Raw genomic sequence first — 22,134 nt, 5'->3', positions numbered from 1 at the left:
GGAATATATGATCCTTAGCATCCTTTGCCACTGGACGCACACACCCATTAAATGCCCTGTCAGGGGCTAGTCTGATCGACGTCGTGACGTTCCGCTGCATCGGTGGGGTTAGGCGTCAGGTTGCCCTGAGACCTCCTCCTTGATTTGCGTTGAATATAAGGGTGACCTCTTGTTTGGAGATTGCTTACTATCAAGGAAGGGGATATTGGTTCCCGCACCACTGACATATATGATTTCAGAAAATTAATAGTTTAGCACCATCTTTCATTGCCCGCTATTATCATCACTAATTCCAGCACATTCAATTTAAGAAATTAAGAATCATATTGCGTTGTTGAACTCGAATTCCATACCATAAGAAACTCCCATGGTAATACACTAAAATTCTTATTTGCTTTCATAACAAAAAGATCGAATGGATGCTTTTTTTTTCTTGTCTTGTGGCATGTCGTTACTATAAAGATAGTACAATGCATATTTAATCATGGTTTACATACATCATACATGTTATTGTACTGAAATAAATATTTTACATGTTGTTGCACTAGACTGCACCCACCATTGGGTGAGTAACTTAATAATACCCAAAGTGTACATTATTGTTAAGTTTGAAAGCTAAAGACAAAAATATTAAGGCCAATAAAATTATTTTAGAATATCTAATAAATAATCCCACTTTCTGGAGTGAGAGAGAGTACTATCTTTTCTTAACATAATATGAGAAATTTGACTTCAAGTTTTGTGGGAAGCGAAATTCAAGTTGTTAGTGTCACAACTATCGCTGGCGGCCCACATTGCGATGTGGCTTCGCATCTTCATTGTGGAATCCAGTGAACAGGTTTTCACTAGCGGGCCATGTTACAAATGTGGTCTCCGATGGAGATATTTTTTCTGGCGGGCACATTGCTATGTGTGTCAGCAAAGAAAATGTTTGCTAGATGTTATGTTTGGGGCCCTGCCAACAAAGATATGTTAACGCTGTCGTGAGCAAAGATCACCAATCTTTATTGATCTTCAGTAGTAGTGCATGGTCCCACTGGGTAGACATTTTGTAATAAGAGTTTAGTTAGCCCAGAATGACAAAGTTTTGTTATCATCAAACTATTGCTATCTTGCTAGTGGGTGTAGACGTCCAAGAGTTCAACGTGTCAATATGGGTCCCATTCGTTGCTTTGCGGTATTCATCAAATTTATCATGATCAGTGAACAAACAATACGTTGGCATGCAAAACACCGCACCTCCAATTTTTAGGGATCCCAACTTTTTCTTGAAGTTACAATAATGTATAAATCAATTAAACAAGAAAGGGAATAACAGTTCCTTAATATATCATGATAGCAGTTATTTTTCTTAATTCTTCATGTCTTAAAATCTATATGGTATTTTCAAACCTATAAATCCAATTTTTAAAAACCACAATCCACAAAGATAATTTAAACAAACATTTTAAATGGAAATAGGAATAAAATCTCCTCCACCATTGTTGTGTTGATCTCAGCCCATTCCATTTCTCCTCTCCAATGGACTCAAACCTGTCAAGAGAGGAGTCCACAATGAAATGGGCTGAAATCCACAGAGAGGAGGGAGGAACATAGGCTAAAATGAGCCCAAGACTGACGGAGAGATTACATTTCGATTTAAACAAATTACTGGAATAATCTTTATGTTAATAGAAGTAGTTCTTGAGAGATCTTAAAATTCCAAAAAAAAACCAACAAAGTATTTAAGACATCAAAATTAAATACAAAATGATAAATAGTATCATTTTTATAACTTATTAAGAAAATTTCATTTGTTTGTTTAATCTGGTAGTTGCACCTATGAAAACAAGATAATTTTTTTTTGTTATTGTTTATAAAACTTCGGTGGTTCTGTTTATAACTCAGGAATCTGTTCTTTATAGGGAGTAGTGCCATTTGTGATGTGTAAAAATGTGCTACGTGACATACTTGCTTAATTTATGCAGTGTACAAACTAAATTGCATCTATTTCGATTTGGCATGGACCTAATGTTCTTACGTACATTAGTTTTGTCATCATGTTGTCAAACATTGTAGCAGGAGATTGATCACACTGCTGCCAAGCCTTATGTCTGTCCGCAGCATGTAGATATTAGCAAAAGCATGGTTTCTCCGCAGGTTTAAAATCCTCACTTCTTCGCATTCATGTGGGTCACACTACTAACCAAGGAGTTCTTGTTTAACTTACTGCTAGCACAATTCGCATATACTACGTATATGGTATGCACTATGACACTAGTAAGTGATCCTGCCTAATTAAGCTTGCTAATGGGTAAGACCTCATACTAATCAAAACCAGCCAAACCATTTGACGAAAAGGGAACAAATCCACACCCACCTCAATTCATGTGATGGCTATTCTCTAAACCAAACCAAACCAGCCTATGGAGTCCCGTCTTGCCGGCACCTTGCTTGCTTCACAGTCAACCCCACCCAGAACTGCAGCACTGAAACATATAGCGACTTGTAAATGACATGTCAAAGCACCACCAAAGTAATACATGCAGATAATAAAAGCCATAACTTTTCGATAATACTTGCATGTTGCAGAAAAAAAAAACACAGTGTCTTCGTGTACTTTCTCAGTGGATGTAAAATTTCTCAAAAAAAAAAAAATTCCAATCATACTACCATTCTGACAAAAACCACTTCCTAGTATCCTAATAAGTAATTGAGAGACAAGATTCAACGATATGTGCTCTAAGGCTATTAGTACCAGATTTTTTTTGTGACATGTTAGTCGCACTGAGCAATACTTGCACACTGCCCACTAGTCAGGAGAACTTTATTGATTGTAATGTTTGATCATTTGTCTTATTTAAAAAATTATGAAGAAATTATTTATTTTGCTTGTGACTTACTTTATTATCAAAAGAACTTTAAGCACGACTTGTTATTTTTTATATTTGTATAAAATTTTTGAATAAGACGAATGTTCAAACGTTAAAATCAAAAAAGTCAAACATCTTACATTATGAAAGAGAGGTACTATATGTTAATATGTGATGGGTGCTCACTTGTGAGAGATATTATTTGCTGATTTTAGTCATTTTAGGTATGCATAGGGACACATTTTGTGGGTGGGGATATAAATTTAATACAACCCAAATTTATTAACACAAGAATAGGGTTTAGGCAAACATGGAAAAATTACACACCAAATGAACCTGATTAGGTGTTGGGCAACAAATTAATCAGACTATAATGACCTACTTGTTGACGTCAAAATGTGAATGTTGACGCGTCACACACGAAAGCCTTGGGAGTCGTTTCTCAGAATGCTTCAGTCCAGTACCTAAATCTTAGAAACCAGGGCGTGCCAGTTATTTTGATCTGATAACTGACAAGATGTAAACATGGAAAGCAGTAAACCCAAACCGCTATCGGCCAGATAGCCGATACCGCTTCAGGACCCTAGCCTATACGTTAGACAATCAACTTTATAGTAATTTCATGATATTAGGTAAAAGTATACCCTATCGGCCGAATTATGAGTAGGACAATCACCAAATAGTTCAATCAACTAACTTATCTTAAAAGATCAGATTTAACCGAGACAGTTTTAAGATTAATCAGTCGATCTGAACCGATTTAGCATTTATCGCACATGCAGTCAGTAGCCGATAAGAACACTAAGCGTGTAAATCAGAATAAAATTAGCTTGCTACACTAATTACTGGCACGAAATAATAATAACTACACACACATGCCAATGGTAGACCTAGAAGATCGGACTAAACCAAGATAGTTTAGATTTAAACATAACCATGCATTAAATCACCATAATAGCACGATGTGCATGTAACTAAATATCAAACCAGGGTAATCCATCAACTCACTTACTAGACTTAGCAGATCGGACAAGCTTCTATAGGCAGATCAGACCAAACTTACATAGATTGGACCAAACCGAGACAGTATGCAGTCGGGTTCGATATAACTATAGAAAACATGAAGATCGATAAGCTTAATAGATAAGCCGATGAACTACTCAAGATAATGCTGGCTAAAACTCCAGCGATACGCCCTCAGAAATATTTGACCCTATCTGTTAATACAAACTCGATCAACTAGATTGATCAGACTAAACCGTGACATAATTAAGCTGAACAGATCCATATTGACAAGTCGAATAAAGCATTCGCGAGGATTTGATTGAGAACCTATGACTACTTTGAATCAAGAACAGATCGAAAGTAACGACAAGCCTCAAATAAACCGCCGAACAACTAGACAGGAGATCGAACTAAATCGAGATAGTCTTGTTCTAGCCGATCGATGGGTTGACAGACACGAACTACATTGCGAAGCTGACATACTCGCGCCGAGAGCTCGCTCTTGTCGAAAAGGTTGGTGATGCGCCGAAGATGTGTATTGAACTGATTGTTGTTTTACAAAGCTACGTGATACCCTTTTATATCCAAAAAATTAACTAACCTAACAAGATACGGATCCGTATTAATAACTAACCTATTACACACGGACTCTAATTAGAGATAAAATACTAAAGAAAGTCTAAGATACGGATAATACTAATTTACACGAACTGTGATTGATTCCGAATCTACCTATAATCATCCGGGCCCAATCGGACTTCAATTCTTGTCTGATCTAGACTGTATTGGTTGAACCCAAGTTGTCTTCCGCTTGGTCTTATGTCCGATCGTCTTGTTTCCTATTCGATTCGGTCTTTAATCGCGAGTTAATCCTCAACGGCCATTTGCTAAAATCTGTCGTTAACACTACTCACTCTAGTTTGATAATTCTTATTATTTTGGACAATGCACAATGTTCAAAATCTATCAATGGCTATGATTTTCTCTTAAATAAACCCAACAAATAAATGTTACTTTTATTAAAGTATCCTTGATGACTTATGTCTATACATGTTATCTTAGTGTTTTCAAACTAAATATTCTAAATGTTATTTATAGTCAGTATTTTAAAAAATTGTGCATGCCCATGTCCAAAACGACTATAAGTATGGAAGTGGATGGAGTATTTGAAAAGCCTGAAACATATGCCATTTTTCTGCATGAGCCCAAAGTAGAAAATTGGCCTAGCCTAACTTAAAAGACTGCCAGTGTAATGGGCACGGTTTGAAGCAAATGGGTTGGTTAGTGCAATGGATAAATGTAATGGATTTCATGGTCTAAAATATACACAATATTTTATTTTTGAAAACAGCGAGTTACCACCCGTGCGTGTGCTTTTTTTATAGACCAACTCATTGTCTCCTCCATGTAAGAGCACTCACAATGCAGTTCTCTACTTAGTTTCTAAGTCTATTTATTACTCATATATTTATTGTATTTTGCTGATGTGGCAGTATAGTTATTGAACAGAGAGGGAGAAAAACCAAGAAATCATTTCTTGATAAGAAATGGAGTCTACGTTTCGTTCGAGGGCAGAAGAAATCACCACAGCAGCGTTGGGGGAGGACAGCGTCATTTCTATCGATCCCGTACACCCGCACCACCCACCGCCTCCACAGCCGCGACTCCTTCTGCGCGCGCCCGAGCGGCCTTCATCCGCGCGCCATCTCCTGCGCGCGCTCGCAGAGGTGACGCCAACGTCGTCGCCAAATTTTCAAGGGCGTGCTCAAGCCGCCTCCCGCCCTCCCGGTAATCTCCCTCCCGCCCCCTGCTGCCATGCTAGTAATCTCCCTCCCTTTGTCGCCCATCTCCCATCGAGGTTCAGATTCATACTGAGGTCCATCTATAGCTCCCTTCATCTCCTTTCCCCATCCACTGTAACCCTAAAATAATCCCAAATCTCACGGATGAATCAATTAACGAAGACTGATTCTCGCCGAGGTAGAGGTGTCCCTAGAACCCATCCTCAAGGTGCTGCAACTTGTGCTCAACCCGCTGGTGGATGGTGGCCAGCATCTTCTCCTAGTGAAGGGTAAGTGAGATTTAGTTCAATGAGATTTCAGGTATACAAAACTACACTTGTATGCAATAATCTTTGCCATGGGTTTGATGTCCACAATCCTTTAATTAATTAGAGCATATCATGCAATTTTGGTGAAGATATAAATAATTAGAGCATGGGAATTCAATTTTTTTCTTGCAGTTTATACCCACCGGGAGGGTTCACAGATTATGTGCAGTCAATCCCATTTCCTAACCATTCTAATGGAAATGAAAATTTTCACTTTGTTGGTGCTGCAATGAGTCAGTCGTCCATGTCACCAATTGACTTGAATGCTACAAGAACTCCCTCTCCAGCACAACAATCTGACTATGTAGATGAACAAGAAACTGAAACAATTAACGTGGATGAGGAGTTTATAACTGACAAGCGTTTGAACTGGTCGGTTGGTGAAGATAAACGATTGGTTGGTTCTAACAATTAAGTGTTTTGAAACAATTAAGAAGATAAATGATTGTCTTTTTTCATTCTGTGTTTTTTTTGTTTATATCATTGTAGGTCAGTGCTTGGTTGCATAATTCAAAGGACCCGGTCGATGGAATTGGCAGGAAGGCATACAAGTATTGGGTAGATGTTACTGAAGAATACAACAAGACAACATAAAGGAACTAAGCTTGGTTGCATAATCCATGAACGCTACTTTTTTTTTATAGACCGGTCATCATGTACACTTTCATCTGATATGGATAGTTTTGTTTCTGGTCTTTCAAACTACAAAAAGGAACTAAGGAAGCTTTGTTAATCAGTCAAATTAAGAGCAAAAAAGCAGTAGTAGTAAAAAAGTGATATCATTTTTCTAATGTTATTTTTTAAGATATTTTACTCGTACCTTTTCTTTTGTGGGGAACATAGTGGATAAATAAAGTTTCAGACAAAGCTACACGAATTCCTTTTCAAGGGAAGTACTTTTTAAAAGATATGGGCATTTCCACACTTATGTTTTTTCATGTTTTGTGCGCAGTGCTACTACTCATTCTAGGACGGCGCAGCTTAGCTTTTGAATCTTTGACCGCTAATATAAGACAATAATAATTAATCTCTCTTAACAGATTTATCCTATTAGATATTTTTTCTGCATATATATATATATATATATATATATATATATATATATATATATATGTATACTGAAATGCAGGCGCTGTCATCTCTCTCTACCTTGCACGCATACCATGCTCCTAACTTGAGAACACGAAAAAAAAGATCATAAAAATAAATAACCTTTATTTTCTCCTCAAGATCCAACGTTTATTGGGTCCATTTCCAATAGACCCATAACTTGTGTAGGCTAGACTTTGGCCCATTAATTAGCAGCCACTGTGCTGCAGTGACATTGTTAACCAGGCAGCAGCAGGTGATTTGACCTAAGGCAAATGGTCCAATCCCTCTCTTTAACCTAATCCTTTAACCTAATCCAAATCAAATGAATTACACAAAACCGTGATTCGTTATGTCAGTCTAAATATATAGTTTTATGGTATAGTTACTAAGACTGTAAACTCGGTAAGCGAGCTATAGAAGTTTTATGGGGTCTCATTTCATAAAACTCCCTCATTTAATGACCATGTCAAATCAGCAATTTAATGTGTAGGACACTCCCATAAAACATGGATTGAGACTGGTCTTAGGCAAAGTTTAGCCGGCTTTTTTATTAATCTCTCTCTTAGTTAGCAAATAAACTGTAGAGATATCTACGATCGACGTGTCGTTGATATCGTGTTTGTGAAATTAACCACCACGTGCTAACTAAGTAACTGACCGCATCTTATTAAGTTCGGGATGCATCCGTCAACCAAAACTCTATGGACTATATATATAGACGGTCATATAGTAAACAAACTTACACAAAAATCACAAATTAATCGTATCTAAACATCTCAAGGAAGAGATCACAAATCAATATATACAAGCATCAATTCCAGTACAAGCTAGTTCCGCACAGACCAAATTGTACCTGCAAAATTGGAAACAATAAATCCCGGGCCATGTTCTGGCTGTCTGAGGTAAACGACATATTTACAAATAAAATTTTATATACGCGTTCTTAGCGTGCTAAAAAATACAGTATATTGGAAAAACATAAATTAACTCTAAATTTATTGCTAAAAACTAAAATCTTGGTTTATAAACCTAAACAAAGGTAGTGAAAAGAGAGACTGCCTACTTTCATCAGTGAAAAGGGAGAGAACTGTTTTATCTCCAACGTACTAAAGTATCAATGAAACGAATAATTCTATTTTAGGAATTGCAGTGACATCAATTACACGTAGCAAAGAAATTAAGTAATAGGAATAGATGCTAGTATTCTGAAATAGCCCAAATATATGCTATGTCAATTTGCCTTACTAGCCATGTCCAACACCACACAACCAACCTTTATATGTATATCTATTCTCCTTTAAAACGAATATAGGTAAAGAAAGTGAATCTGCCACCCACCTACTGTCCTCATGATAAAAATTTCAAATTATGAGATAATGAGAACTAAATGCACAGGAACATATAAAATCAGAAGTGAAACATTCCTTACAGAAAAATACGTAACACATGTTACAAAAAATATATATTTATATGTTTTAGATAATATCATGGTATATTTTATTTTATTTCTAGCAATATATGAGCATACAGCTAGTATTTTTATATATGTAAGCAACCTGTACTATCTTGCATTAAAAACAAGCTAAAATGAATTCACTCTCTTCCGTCCACTCAGTTTCTTAAAACACGTGTTGACACTGGTTTCTTGTTGCTTGATATACCAAAAGATGCTACTCTTATAAATTTATACTCTCTCTCTTTCTCTCCATATACAACAAAATGACATGAGCAAATAAAATTTACTAGTAAGACAGAGTACTATTGGACCAACCGAGAAAAAATGTTGTTCATGAACGAAGTTTGCTGCGACATATCACAATTTTCTATAATATATTTTACCCGGTAAAATGATTCTTAGCTATTATCATTTCATTTTTGTTTATGCTTATAAGATATGTTTTTAATTTATAATCGTCAATTTTGAATTGTAAAATGCAACAGCCAATATTAGTTACTTCTCCGTTGAGGCAATCCAGTAATTGGTTAGTTATGATATGATACAGATTTGTCTTCTTCTGTTTATTTTCTTAATTTTTTATGGCACGTCGTGCCTATTAATCGGTCAAAGAAGTGAAGAAGATTATTAAACAAGTAATCATGTCTGTTGTTAGGGCTGTAACTTATTTTAATTGTAGCTAGCTTTTCTTTGATGGGGGAACATCACGAATATTTTTACTTCTTAATTTAGTACTTTACAAAAGATAATATGAACATGTTCACGTATTAGACAAACTAATGTATCGGAACTGAAAATGACCTGAAAAGTTATGTTAATATTTTATTTTGACGGATGAAGTTCAGTACGTACTATATATGATCAATTAGTCTTTTTAAACTCAAATCCGCAAAAAAGTGTTAACATCATATTTCATTCAACCTTTAGAACGGAATCAAATAATTAAACTAACCTCGGATCCGAAGCTTACTTTTTTTAAGTGTACAAATTAAAGTCGAAGGTTTGAATAACCTTTTCGTTCTAAAACCTGCCGGCCAGATAAAGATTTTCCCAGATCTGGCACACCATTAAAACTGTATTTTCCACATTTTACACGATTTATTTGGTCAAAATGAAGATATGATTTGGCACGTCTGATATGGTTCTGTGACAATGCAAGAACATTTTGTCACTTCCTGACTGTTTTTTTTCCTTATATCTAGTCAATTTCCCAATCACTAGATAGATTACAATAAGTTACCTGTTTATAACTTACTCCATCCGGTTGAAAATATTTGTCATGGTCAAACTTCTAAAATTCTAACCACCAATTATTTTTACATACTTAGTTTAAATGCAAAATAAATTATATACATAGATTTTTCTCGAAAGATACTAACGTAATATCATTACCTTATTCGATTTTATAAATTTATCCTAGCAAAAAGTTGGTTGTTGAAATTTTATAAGTATAACCAAATCTTATACTGAGCGACAAATTTATTTTTGCCAGAGGGAGTAACATGTTTTGTTTGCTGGTAATGCGTATATAGAAGCAAAGAACTATATACAGTGCTACCTCCATTTGTTTCTTATATATTGAAAGACTTTCTAACCTTGTCTAAATTAATCAGTTGATAAATATGAATAATTTATATATATGTTTAGATAATGTGAATTCATTAACATCCATATGAATGTAGACAAGGCTACAAAGTTATACACTGTGAAACGGAGGGAGCAGTACATTTAGGTGATAAAATGGATGATGGGTTTAAATACGAAAACATATAACGGAGAGAAATATGTATGTATTGAGTTCTAAACATTAGTTGTCAGTGCTGGCGTCGAGTTTGATCATGATTAAAGTAATGCTAGCTACCGGCACAATTTAATTAATCCCAAGAATTTTAGTGGTACTACAGTAACTCGTCGCGTGAAACACCAGCTTAATTAGTGCCGTGTATGATCCTTCCTACGGATTGTGCAGGACGGAGATGCATGCATATCATATGTGTACGTGTACGTGTACACGTGTCCTTCATTGCATTATGATCTCTGTATAATTAGGACATATGCAAATGCACTAAACCATGCATCCATTTTCAGTAAAAGTTCCAGGCCCTATATAGTGTGACTAATTAAGCGACGGCAAGCCGCCGGCGGAGGCATTGCTTTTGGCGGCGGCGAAACGGTGTCCGGCGGCGGCAGCGTACAGGCAGACGGCGGCTGGGCAAACTGGCGGCGATGGCAGACGGTGGCTCCGGTGGCTGCGGCTATTTCCAGAGGATGAAGAAGCCGGCGGCGGTGGATGGCTGGGCTGGGCCGGCCTAGCTGGCTGGCTGACTGATGCCAAAAAGAATTTTGGCCCAAAGGAATAGTGAAATTTTGAAATTTTTTGAAAGACTAAAATATAAAGAAATTTGGGGAATGGGAAGATCTAAAAGAAAGGGAGTTATTAATGGACTTCTTGAAATTTTAAAATACTTCAAATGATTTAGGAAAGTAAAATATTTTGAGAGAAAATAAGATTGGAGAAAAGCATGCAAATTAAAATGGAAATAAAGATAGAAAGCTAAAATGGAATAATATTACAAATAAAAAATTTGCAAAATGTTTCAGTGGAAAAGAAAGGGAATTTTGAGTCCATTACACCATATTGACCCACTGGACAAACATAAAAGATCAAATCGGCTGAATCTATATAGTATCTTTGTATTAATCACTTTGCCTCATGTAATAGACTCATGGATCATTCACTCGATCATGTAATAGATTACTTAACTTGTGATTGACTCATGGATCACCTTTGGTGTGGACATGCACTTCCGTAATGTATAATACCGAGTGGCCAGAGATATCTCTACTATGAAGGAGCAAATTCCATCTTGACTATTCACATCCTACTGTACGTTTCATGGTGTGCCCGAAGACTATTTGTATAACTACACGGTCACGATGTAGTATTTAGTTGTATCTAAGAAATCCACTACACATGCTGGGAACCATGATAATCTCAAGTCTAAGGAGAACACTGATGATACATCACATATAGCTCTCGTAGTGTCTCTCGTTGTATCTATCTGATATCATGTTATCCAACATGTGTCCACGTGATTGATTTGGTATCTCCATACTCTGATCCATGAGACATGATCATCAATCAATAGATGTGGTGATCGTCTAATTATATTTGTTCCCTATGAGATATTTAATCAGGGAACCTTTAAAGCAACGGTAACTTGCAACATAATGAGTCTCATAAATGAATCACATATACATTAATATTATTATTATTATTATTATTATTATTATTATTATTATTAGAGACAATTTTGTTCTTACCCCTATTTTGATCTGTAATATTGATTTTACCCCTTATTTTTAACGTTTTTATTTTACCCCTGTTTTTATGAAATTAATCAATAGTGTACCCCTCTTTTGGATGGAGGGTACTAACGATGTTAAGTCAGCCGTTAAAGTACCATTTTACCCTTTATTAGGAATTTCATTTTGATCCATGTATTTTTTTTATTATTTGCGGTTATGCCCTCCGTTTTAAATCGCATCAACAGAAGCACTATTAAGAATACTAGGATAAAAATAAAAATTCCGACAAAAGGTAAAATAGTACTTTAACGTTTAAGTTAACACTGTTAGTATATTCTATCCAAAAAAAAAGGGGCAGACCGTGGCTTGAGTTCAAGATAACAGGGGTAAAAATGAAAACCTAATAAAGAGGTGTAAAATCAGTATTAGAGATCGAAACAAGGACAATAACGAAATTGCCCATTATTATTATTATTATTATTATTATTATTATTATTATTATTATTATTATTGTCATCCATATATTTTCAAGATATAAACCAGCTGAAGAAAATAATTAATTATTTTTTCAAGATATTGATTAGAAATATCTGATCCCAAAAATATACTTTCAATGATATGAAGTGTCTAAACATGAACATAAAAATTGAAATGATTTTTTCAGGAGTTAATTGTATGAATAAAAATTATAACATATAAATAAACATTGGACGAGCTATAAATAGATTATTTATCCCAAGAAATGATATGAATTCTCTATCCTGGACATGAACTTTTGCACATCTAATTTCTCTTTTCATTTGAATTTGAAATAAGATCTCGAAATCACAGTTGTATGTGTATGCTGCTATGTCATTAGTGTATGCTAATTTAGAGCAATTTTACTTGTGTAGATTATTTTGATCTGGCTTGCACCAACTACCAAGTTATTGTATCAAAATGAATAATTTACAAGTTGTTATACATATTTGCACCCACCACGTAAGTTCCTGTACCGTGAGCGTAATATACTCTATGTTATTTTTGGACCATATATGAGCTTTACTCATAAAATCTAAAAATAGATAAAAATATATCACAGTCCTTCTTATTTTCCCACTGGGTTTTTGAGGAGTTTACCTGATGTATCTATACTAAATCATGGCCCAATGTTCAAAAGCAATGTTATCAAATTCGCAAATGAGTTTCCCTTATTCAAGGTTTCTCAGAGAGAAATCACATATATGCCACATAATTTTCTCTTTAATTTTTTCCACCAGATTTTAAAGTAGTTTTAGTGGTATACTATAATATGGTTTCTTCTGAAAAATTTTGTATATATTTTGGAGAAGTTTTGCCAATAAAATGAATGAAAGGATGATTATCATAAACCAATTGACGAGGGGGGTGTTAATAAATAAGACATACACATGTGATCAATTAGCAGATGTTAATTGAGCATACTGTGAAGAGGCGCCCCTTCACTAATAAATAGGATGTGTTCACACCTATTATTAAGAGACATAATATGCTTAGACTTACTGTCTTCTATTAATAGTTATAATCATTCTTATAGAAATAGGACGAAAGGAATACATGAGTTCATCTCTGTATTCTCTATCTTTCTCTGCTTTCTTTTTGGGTCAATCTCTCCGGCAATTTATTTTCTAACTGAAAAGAAAAGGGGAGAAGCGGTCTTCACTCGATCTCCACTACCACTAGCACCATGATCTGCTAGTTGCAGCTACGTGTACTGCGCCTGCCACGTGCCCACACATCCACTTATAAATTATCAGTGGCCGTACGTACACACACACGGGGCCCCCCTCCTAATGAGTGAGTCCTACGTGGCAGTACTACTCCTCGCTGGTGGTACTAGAAGCCGCTCAGCCTCGCGTGCCTCGTGCTGCAGCCGCAAATCCCCCCGTTCCACTGCGTTCGAACGCTCGTTCTCCGGCCCCGCGTTGAATCTCCATGCGCAGCTGTGCCCCAACAGAAGCTACCCAAAATAAATACTGCGCTCCCACTAGAAATTTTATAATTCCGATCGCTTTAGACAACTTCACGATCTTTTAAATTTTTATTTAACTGTAAATATTTGAATACACGTGCTTTGCTACGGAATTTATGACGTGTTATCAAATTTTGTTATATGAAATAGTCACCTTAATTTAAATTTATATGTTGATATCAATCTATTGTTTAACCGGTTTTAAAATTAGTAAATTTGAGAGCTAAATTGTAAAATTATAGTGATCGAGGTAGGTGGTGGTGACAGATTCACTGCCACCACCACTGCTCTTTTTTACAGGAGTATAGATATATGCGATAAATAATTTTTTTGCTTTTATGAAGGTCTTTTTGTAATTTGTCTATACATGTTTTATAGCGTTTTCAAACGAAATATTTTAAAAATTATTAACAGAATAAATTTTAAAATTTTAACAATACCTTATTTAAAATGATAAGAAGTATGTGATAGAGGGAGGCAGCAGTACGGAGTAGAAATTAAAAACTAATCCTCTCATAAATTCAACCCAATTTATTTAATCCAAACGATATCTGGTCAACATATCCTCCGAGTTGCGGATACCATCAGGGCTTCATTAATTTATTACTACCGTTCCATTAATTAATTAGGATTATATATTGGAAGGTCAACACAGGTATGGGAGTTGTTGTGTGTTTGATATATGCCGTAACATGTATGGACGATGAGGTCCTAGTCTATATAATTTTATAATATATGGTGGACCTCATTTTTCATCCAAAATATTTTTCTTTTGCTCGACGGATTTCTTTTGGTCAAAGCAACAGTGTGATCGACGTCGATGGCGCGTACGTGTGTGGCGTCATGCCGTGCTGTTACGCCCAAGAGCAAGTTCGACGGTATAATCAACTACTGCTTTAATTCATCTATAATTTATATAATAGTTACCTACAAAACACCAATACATAGTCCCATATGTCATACACACATTTTATCTTGGAACACGTGTACAGCTGGCTACAAATTAGTAGCTCACCTCTATTCTCTTCCTTTTTATATCTTTAAAATATGCTTATAGCTGGCTTATAGCCTGCTATTTACCTGCTCTAATTAATCAATGACTAATTAACCTCAGTGTTTGATGACTTTGAGATCCATGTATATATGTGGAGCTGACATGAAGGTAACAACAATATGGATGCTTTTTTTTTCATGTGTTTTCATCCATAATTTCTAGTGTTCAGATTTCAAGTTTGAATTTGAATTCATGTCATTAGTTGGTCGTGATGTTTTTCCAGGACCAAATGGTTAGGTTGAAGGTGGTCGGTTCACTTGGTTTGCAGTATTGTCAACGTACGTTTTTCTTTTTCCTTCCTTGATCCATATGTTTTTCTGTTCTACATCGGTCCATTTTCAAAAAAAAAAAGTCTTCCATACATACATAATATTAGGGAGTGTTTCAAGTTGAGTGGAGAACATGAACATGATCACACAAAATGAAATGCACATTAATAAATAATCAGTAAAGTGTTAACTATGATAAACATGCAAAACATATTAATATGTTTTTACAGCAATCTTTATATAGTTTTTTTTTTGGAAAAAAACACATCCTTTAACGGTCAGATGAAGAGTGGTCACAGGGACGACGAGAGTTTTCACCCTGTCACTCAGCATCTAACGCAAACTTAGTTCATCGGTATATAATTGTCGTAAAGTGATTGACTGAGTTTAATAAAAAAACTTATTTTGTCCTAATGATATTGATTGCATTACATTCTATTTTTCAGCATCAGTAGGAATTAAAATTCGAGAGAAGTTATATATGAATATTCTAAGATAATTATAATAAAGCTGGCATACTATATGTATATCAAATTAGGATAAATTTTACATATGTACATCATAGGACGCGTAAGATTTGAGAATAAGTGGATTATCTTTTTACCTAATAATTAAAGTAGTACTTTGTCGTCCTAAAATAAAATCATTTCTTTCATCCCCTTTATTCCAAAATAAAGCTATTAATTCCTCCTTGTACGTTATCATTTTAACCTATCACAATCTTTCTCCATCATATAATTTTCTTTAATTTTTTTGAAAAGTACTTTCTCTTAATTATCAACATATCACAACATTTCCCTAATCATTTCTACGTAACTTTTTAATCCCAGTGCTCATACATACCGGGAAGGAGGAAGCGCAAATTAATTAGTTTATTTCCCAACTAAGAACATCCAATTTTTTTCCGTAAAATAGTTAGCTTATTGTTGCAGTAAAAAAAGTAAACTGCAGGCATTAACACGTTATAGCTAGTGTAATGATTCTGCTCAATTCAAAGCATATTAACTACGGAGTACTACTCCATCCCAAAAAAATATATGATTTTTTTGGCTTGAGCGTTTGACCATCCGTCTTATTTGAAAAGTTTATGAAAAAGTTAAAAAAATAGTTATACGTAAAGCACTAGTTATGTTTATCATGTAATAACAATAAAAATATTAATTTTAAAAAATTAAAATAAGACGAAGAGTCAAAAATTCTATTCAAAAATTCAAAAATTTATTTATTTTAGAACGAAGGTTATAGGTAGCTAGTCAAAGCAAATGCATGACCAAACTAAAGCTGCATATCAAGAGAGCGGACGAGCCAATTTAGGGGTTATTTAGATGGGGCTAAACTTTTTAGCCCTATGTCATATCGAATGTTTGGACACTAATTTAAAATATTAAACATAGACTAATAAAAAAAACTAATTTCATAAACGAGTGGTAATCCGTGGGACGAATTTTTTAAGCCTAATTAATCTATAATTAGAGCATGTTTACTGTAGTATCACATAGGCTAATCATGGATTAATTAGGCTTATTAGATTCGTCTCGTGAATTGGTCCAAAATTATGGATAGGCTTTATTAGTAATCTAGGTTTACTGTATATAATAAGCGTCCAAACATTCGATACGACAAGAAACTTGTCCCAAACACCACCTAACTTACTAAATTAGTTACACATGCTGTAGCCACGACGACTTTAATTGGCCCGAATTTTCGGCGGTCAGTGTACGGAGAAGGCGTGTCGCTGAATGTGTAGCAGCAGCTGAGCTGATTTGCAGGCAACTAGCCGGCCGGCCAGCATCCAGGAGCATGGGAGACCTCAGCAGCTAGCTATTACCACGTACTTCCTCCTTTGCAAACTACAAATATATATAGAATTCAAATTTTATATCTCAGTACAAATTAATAATATGCGGTAATTAAGTAGATTTTCATAATGGATAGAGATCTAAATATAAGATTATTGATGAGACAATCAGTACTCGACACATATATAATTTTAGAACGAATTCAAATTTGAGAAATATACTTATTTTAGATAAATTTTAGATAGATGAAGTAAATGAAAGAATCACACACTGGTAGAAGAAGAAGAAGCTAGCAGTGGGCGCCACTGGATCGGATGGCGGCAGAAAAAAACGGCCACAGGATCACACGCACGTACATATACATAGCATATGGGCCACATGGAGACATGGGAAGCTGACCCCGCAACCGACCACGCCCGTTTTTGCGTTTCACCCCCTAACGATTCCGCATATCTATCTTCGTTATATATACCACCACAAGCTGCCTGGCTGCATATATATGTATGTGGTGGGTAGAGCTTTTTGCATTAATTGTACCCTTTTGGTTTCCTTTTTCCGGCTTGTAGAAGGAACTTTTCTGGGAGTTGGGTGCGTGTTTACATTGTTTTAAAAGCATGGATATTGTGGATATATGCACCTTAGAAGTATGCGTGGGAAAAAGTATTTGCATCACTTAGTTGGATATCCACTCATTTAAATAGTAACTATAATATCTGTAAAAAATTGGTAATTTAGATTAATATGAGATATATCATGCCGTAAATATACAAGTTCATATTCGACTTCTATAAGTTGTAATAAAAATAAAAACTTTAATGATGAATGACCCATATATAGTAGTTTCAATTTGGTGAAAATTTCTCTTGCTATAAATTATAGAAGTTAAATTTAAATTTACATGTTTGTTGAGTGATATAACTCATATTAAAATATCATACCATTTTTTAATAAAAATTATGACTATTTTGATGATATGCGGAAATGAGTGGATGTCTAGAGATAAAAATCAATATCTCTAATGTGCTTTCATTCTGTTTCGTTATATACATGTGTGACTGAGAGGCATATATGATAGAATATTGTACTCGGAAGTGAATAACTAAAACATTGCTAATTAACTAGTCGTTGTGAGAGGCGAAACGTGTGTTTCAAATTATAGTACATTTGTAGATAAGATCCACTGAGACATAATTGTTCTCAAGCATGTGGCTTCAACTGGAAACCATCAACTTGCCTCCCTTATATATAGTTCTTTGTCCCACTTGTCCATTATGATATGGTTATGGCCTTTTCATATTATATACGTTAGTTTGCTTTTAAAATACTAGCTAAATGTCCATGTGTTGTAATGGGATTTTAATAAAAGAATTCATCATGCGTTTATGTACTTGGTAAGTTAAGACTTACACAAAAAATGACTTAAAATTTTGACAATGCAATTGTACATATGTGATTATAATTAGCACATCGTTATAATCCTATACCCAAAGCGTCATCGCGAAAGTAAAAAGAGAGAGCGAATCACTAGCTGACTAGCTATAGGTTAGAACCAATCTTTCATCGAACATATCGCCAAGAAAAAAAGAAAAAGAAAAAGAAATAGTGCTGCCGGATTTTAAAAACATATTAATCATATTTTAAAATATAAAATCTGGAGGTGGTTTGTTAGACTTTTAAATGTTCGCCCAAAGAATCAAAACCCAATAAATATCTAACCTAACCTAACCCACCCCAAATAACCCCACCCCACCTACTCTCTCTCTGCCTCACTCTCTCCCCACTCTCTCTTCCTCACACACGGCGTCGGCAACGGCCCAGCAGCAGGGCGGCACGGCGGCCAGCCGGGCGCAACGGTGCGGCAACGGGGTCGCGGGGGAGCAGGTGGTGTCCGGGTGTAGCGGGGGCGCTCCGTCGAGCTGCACGGTGGCTTGAGCACCGGCGTGGCAGCGGGGCAGCGGGGGAGGGGGCAGTGGCAGGGCACGACGACGGGTGACGGCGGGGCGGCTCGAGCTCCGGTGCAGCGGCCATGACCTGCCTCCAGATCCAAGGTGGCGCGGGTCGGGGCGGTGGCCTGCGAGGCTCAGGGTAGCGCGCCTCCCTCCACTGGCATTGTCCTCCCTCGTCCAACACTGTATTCCCTCCTATTCTTTGTAGCAGTTTTAGGCCCCACCTGTCATTGACTCACTGCCACCACCACTAGTCTTTTTAGTATTATAGAAAATGGGACAAAAGCCAGATATTTGTATCAATGGATTTATATATACCGTCCTGGTGGAACAACAAGATTGTTGTGATCACTTAGGATTAATTGAATTCGGACAGGTTGTGTACACGGCAGCTAAACTAGCCTCTAATAACTTCCACCAACAAAGTTCGTACGTTATATCCTATCAGGTTTGATAATAATTGCTACTATTTTTAAAAACGTATGATTAATCATTTTAACGCTCGTCAATGTTTAACAGTGGTTGCCAGTAGAACCTCTTTTTTTAATATATTTGAATTTAGCTAAAGTTTGCTCACAGCATTTTCATTTGGAAATGCAAACACCCACCACAAATTATGCATTAAAATAAGTGAATCCACTCAAATAGGGAATATATTTTAATTTGAAAGTCCAGTCCGGTAACTAAACCTTAAAATTGTCTTCAAATTTCGAAGGCCGCAAAATTTCAATTAGAAATCCAAATATTCCAAAGCCCAAAATTTAGGACATATCACAACATTCTGCAATAACTAAATAAAAATCGATAAATAAACCATTAATAATTAAAATTTTCCAAACAAACCACTCATTAATCGAACTTGTTACATATACCTTACCCGTGTCTATTTATTCTCAAGCATAACCCAATCGGCCATAAATTCTGTACTATTTTTTTATTAAAACATAAGCTAAAAGTAATTGAAAACTACAATAATGATTTATTTATTCTCAAGCATGAGCAGAAGCATAACCAATTAGTGACCCCATCTTTCCCCTTCAATTTTGGCTTTTAGATTTGTAAGAACATATATATATATATATATAAAATTTATTCTACAAACTATTTTTATTTTTAAATATTGGTTTCTCTAGTCAAACAATCACCTCCTAGGACGAAGGACGAAACTTAGTACACTTCATTCATATATGTAAAAGAAAAAAATACAGCTAAAAGAAAAACAAAGAAGAAGAAAACGCAAATAGTCAGTAAAGCAGGGGGCAAAGTGCAAAAGCAAAGATGCGTGAAAAGGCAGCGTCTGCCTTCAACGCTGCTGGGCAAGGCAGTCAAATCAACGTGCAAGATGTGCGCTTAAAATCAACACGTCTCAGGCTCAGCTCCCTCCCCCCACAAAAAAACGTTGCACGCGCCACTGCACGCCGCGTACGTCTTCTTCTTCCCCCGCCTCCTATAAATAAGCTCACCAAGCTCCCCAAGCTAACGCCGACGACCTCCTCGACCGATCACCGATCAGCTCCATCGATCGGTCACTCCGCCGGCGGCTCATTCCGAGTACTGTAATGGCGATTCACCTGACCAACCCGCCCCCGGGGCTCTACGCTAACAAGGCGGCGTCCCAGCAGCAGCAGAGGGCGGCGGCGAGCGTGAGCCATGCGGCGGCGGCGGCGGCGGTGGCGATTCCGCAGACGTCGTCGTCGGGCGTGGCGGTGACCAGCAGGCAGATGGCAGCGGCGCCGCCCGTGGTGGTGGCGAGGAGGAGGGAGGAGTGTGGCAGCAGCGGGGTGCCGCTGGCGAGCGTGTGGCGGGAGGTGCAGGGGGAGAGGGACTGGGAGGGGATGGTGGGGACCTCGCCGGCGGCGCTGCACCCGCTGCTCCGCGGCGAGATCGTCCGGTACGGGGAGCTGGTGGCGGCCACGTACAAGGCGTTCGACCTCGACGCCGGGTCCAAGAGGTACCTCAACTGCAAGTACGGCAAGGCGCGGATGCTCGACGAGGTCGGAATGGCCGGCGCCGGGTACGAGGTCACCAGGTACATCTACGCGTCGCCCGACGTCGTCGCCGCGCTGCCCGGCGTCGGCCCCGCCGAGCCGTGCCCGAGCCGGTGGATCGGGTACGTCGCCGTGGCGACGGACGAGGCGGTGCGCCGGCTGGGCCGCCGCGACATCGTTGTTTCGTTCCGCGGCACGGTCACCGGCTCCGAGTGGGTCGCCAACATGATGAGCTCGCTGGCGCCGGCGCGGTTCGACCCGGCCGACCCCCGCCCCGACGTGAAGGTCGAGTCGGGCTTCCTCTCCGTCTACACCTCCGACGACGCCACCTGCCGGTTCACCTGCGGCAGCTGCCGGAACCAGCTCCTCTCCGAGGTGACGCGCCTCATCAACATGTACAAGCACGAGGACGTCAGCATCACACTCGCCGGCCACAGCATGGGCAGCTCGCTGGCGCTCCTCCTCGGCTACGACCTCGCCGAGCTCGGCCTCAACCGCCGCGCCGGCGCCGGCGCCGCCGTCCCGATCACCGTCTTCTCATTCGCCGGCCCAAGGGTCGGCAACACGGCGTTCAAGAACCGGTGCGACGAGCTCGGCGTGAAGGTTCTCCGGGTGGTGAACGTCAACGACCCGATCACCAAGCTCCCGGGCATATTCTTCAACGAGAATTCTAGGGTTCTGGGAGGCAGGCTGGAGCTGCCATGGAGCAGCTCGTGCTACACCCACGTAGGGGTGGAGCTTGCCCTAGACTTCTTCGAGGCAAGAGACCCCGCATGCGTTCATGACCTTGAAGCATACCTAGGGTTGCTCAAGTGCCCTAAGATGAGCAAGGTGATGAAAGAAGGGGAGGATCTCCTCAGCAAGGCCAAGAAATTTGTTGTTGAGCAAAGTTTTGACACTTGGAGGTGGCAAATGGCTGCAATTCAAGTTGGTGACTTGGTACAAGCACTAGGAATGTAGATCTATACATACACAGGGTTATTTTTTTCTCTCTCTTTCCCACGATTTTTGAGGGAAATGAAGGCTGTCATACCCTTGTAAATTTTATTATTTTTTGGAGGGTAAATCAGGTAGGAAAGATATAGTGCAACACATACAAGATATGACATTGTTTATGCATGTATGAGAAGTTAACCAATTATACAAAACTTCTGATTATTCTGAATATATGTGTACTCCTTGGCGTGACTATATTGATGTTTCCTTTCGCCTATTCAGTTCTCGTAATTAATCTAGCACCTTTTACAAATTATTCACAACATAA

At 37.7% G+C, this 22,134-nt stretch overlaps 2 protein-coding genes across 2 annotated transcripts; both read left to right on the top strand.

Moving 5' to 3' along the window:
• The first annotated feature begins 5,623 nt into the window (after positions 1–5,623).
• Positions 5,624–6,833, top strand: LOC107305306. Its single transcript, XM_015842465.1, has 3 exons — positions 5,624–5,928; positions 6,100–6,364; positions 6,457–6,833. The coding sequence occupies exons 1-3, from the start codon at positions 5,804–5,806 to the stop codon at positions 6,559–6,561; spliced, it is 495 nt and encodes a 164-aa protein (XP_015697951.1). The 5' UTR covers positions 5,624–5,803; the 3' UTR covers positions 6,562–6,833.
• A 13,770-nt stretch (positions 6,834–20,603) lies between these two features.
• Positions 20,604–21,830, top strand: LOC102699441 (phospholipase A1 EG1, chloroplastic/mitochondrial-like). The gene has a single exon (XM_006662827.2). The coding sequence runs from the start codon at positions 20,604–20,606 to the stop codon at positions 21,828–21,830; it is 1,227 nt and encodes a 408-aa protein (XP_006662890.2).
• The last annotated feature ends 304 nt before the right edge of the window (positions 21,831–22,134 follow it).

This window comes from Oryza brachyantha, chromosome 11 (assembly GCF_000231095.2).
Source record: "Oryza brachyantha chromosome 11, ObraRS2, whole genome shotgun sequence".
Lineage (NCBI taxonomy): Eukaryota > Viridiplantae > Streptophyta > Magnoliopsida > Poales > Poaceae > Oryza > Oryza brachyantha.
The sequence above is the reverse complement of the archived record's forward strand: the minus strand, read 5'-3'. Positions and strand labels throughout refer to the sequence as shown.

Excerpts from the sequence above, each read along its gene's own strand:
- LOC107305306 (XM_015842465.1), top strand. The coding sequence starts at position 5,804 with ATGAATCAATTAACGAAGACTGATTCTCGCCGAGGTAGAGGTGTCCCT. Across the intron at positions 5,929-6,099 it reads GCATCTTCTCCTAGTGAAGG|TTTATACCCACCGGGAGGGT; the intron begins GTAAGTGAGATT and ends TTTTTCTTGCAG. Across the intron at positions 6,365-6,456 it reads TTGGTGAAGATAAACGATTG|GTCAGTGCTTGGTTGCATAA; the intron begins GTTGGTTCTAAC and ends ATATCATTGTAG.
- LOC102699441 (XM_006662827.2), top strand. The coding sequence starts at position 20,604 with ATGGCAGCGGCGCCGCCCGTGGTGGTGGCGAGGAGGAGGGAGGAGTGT.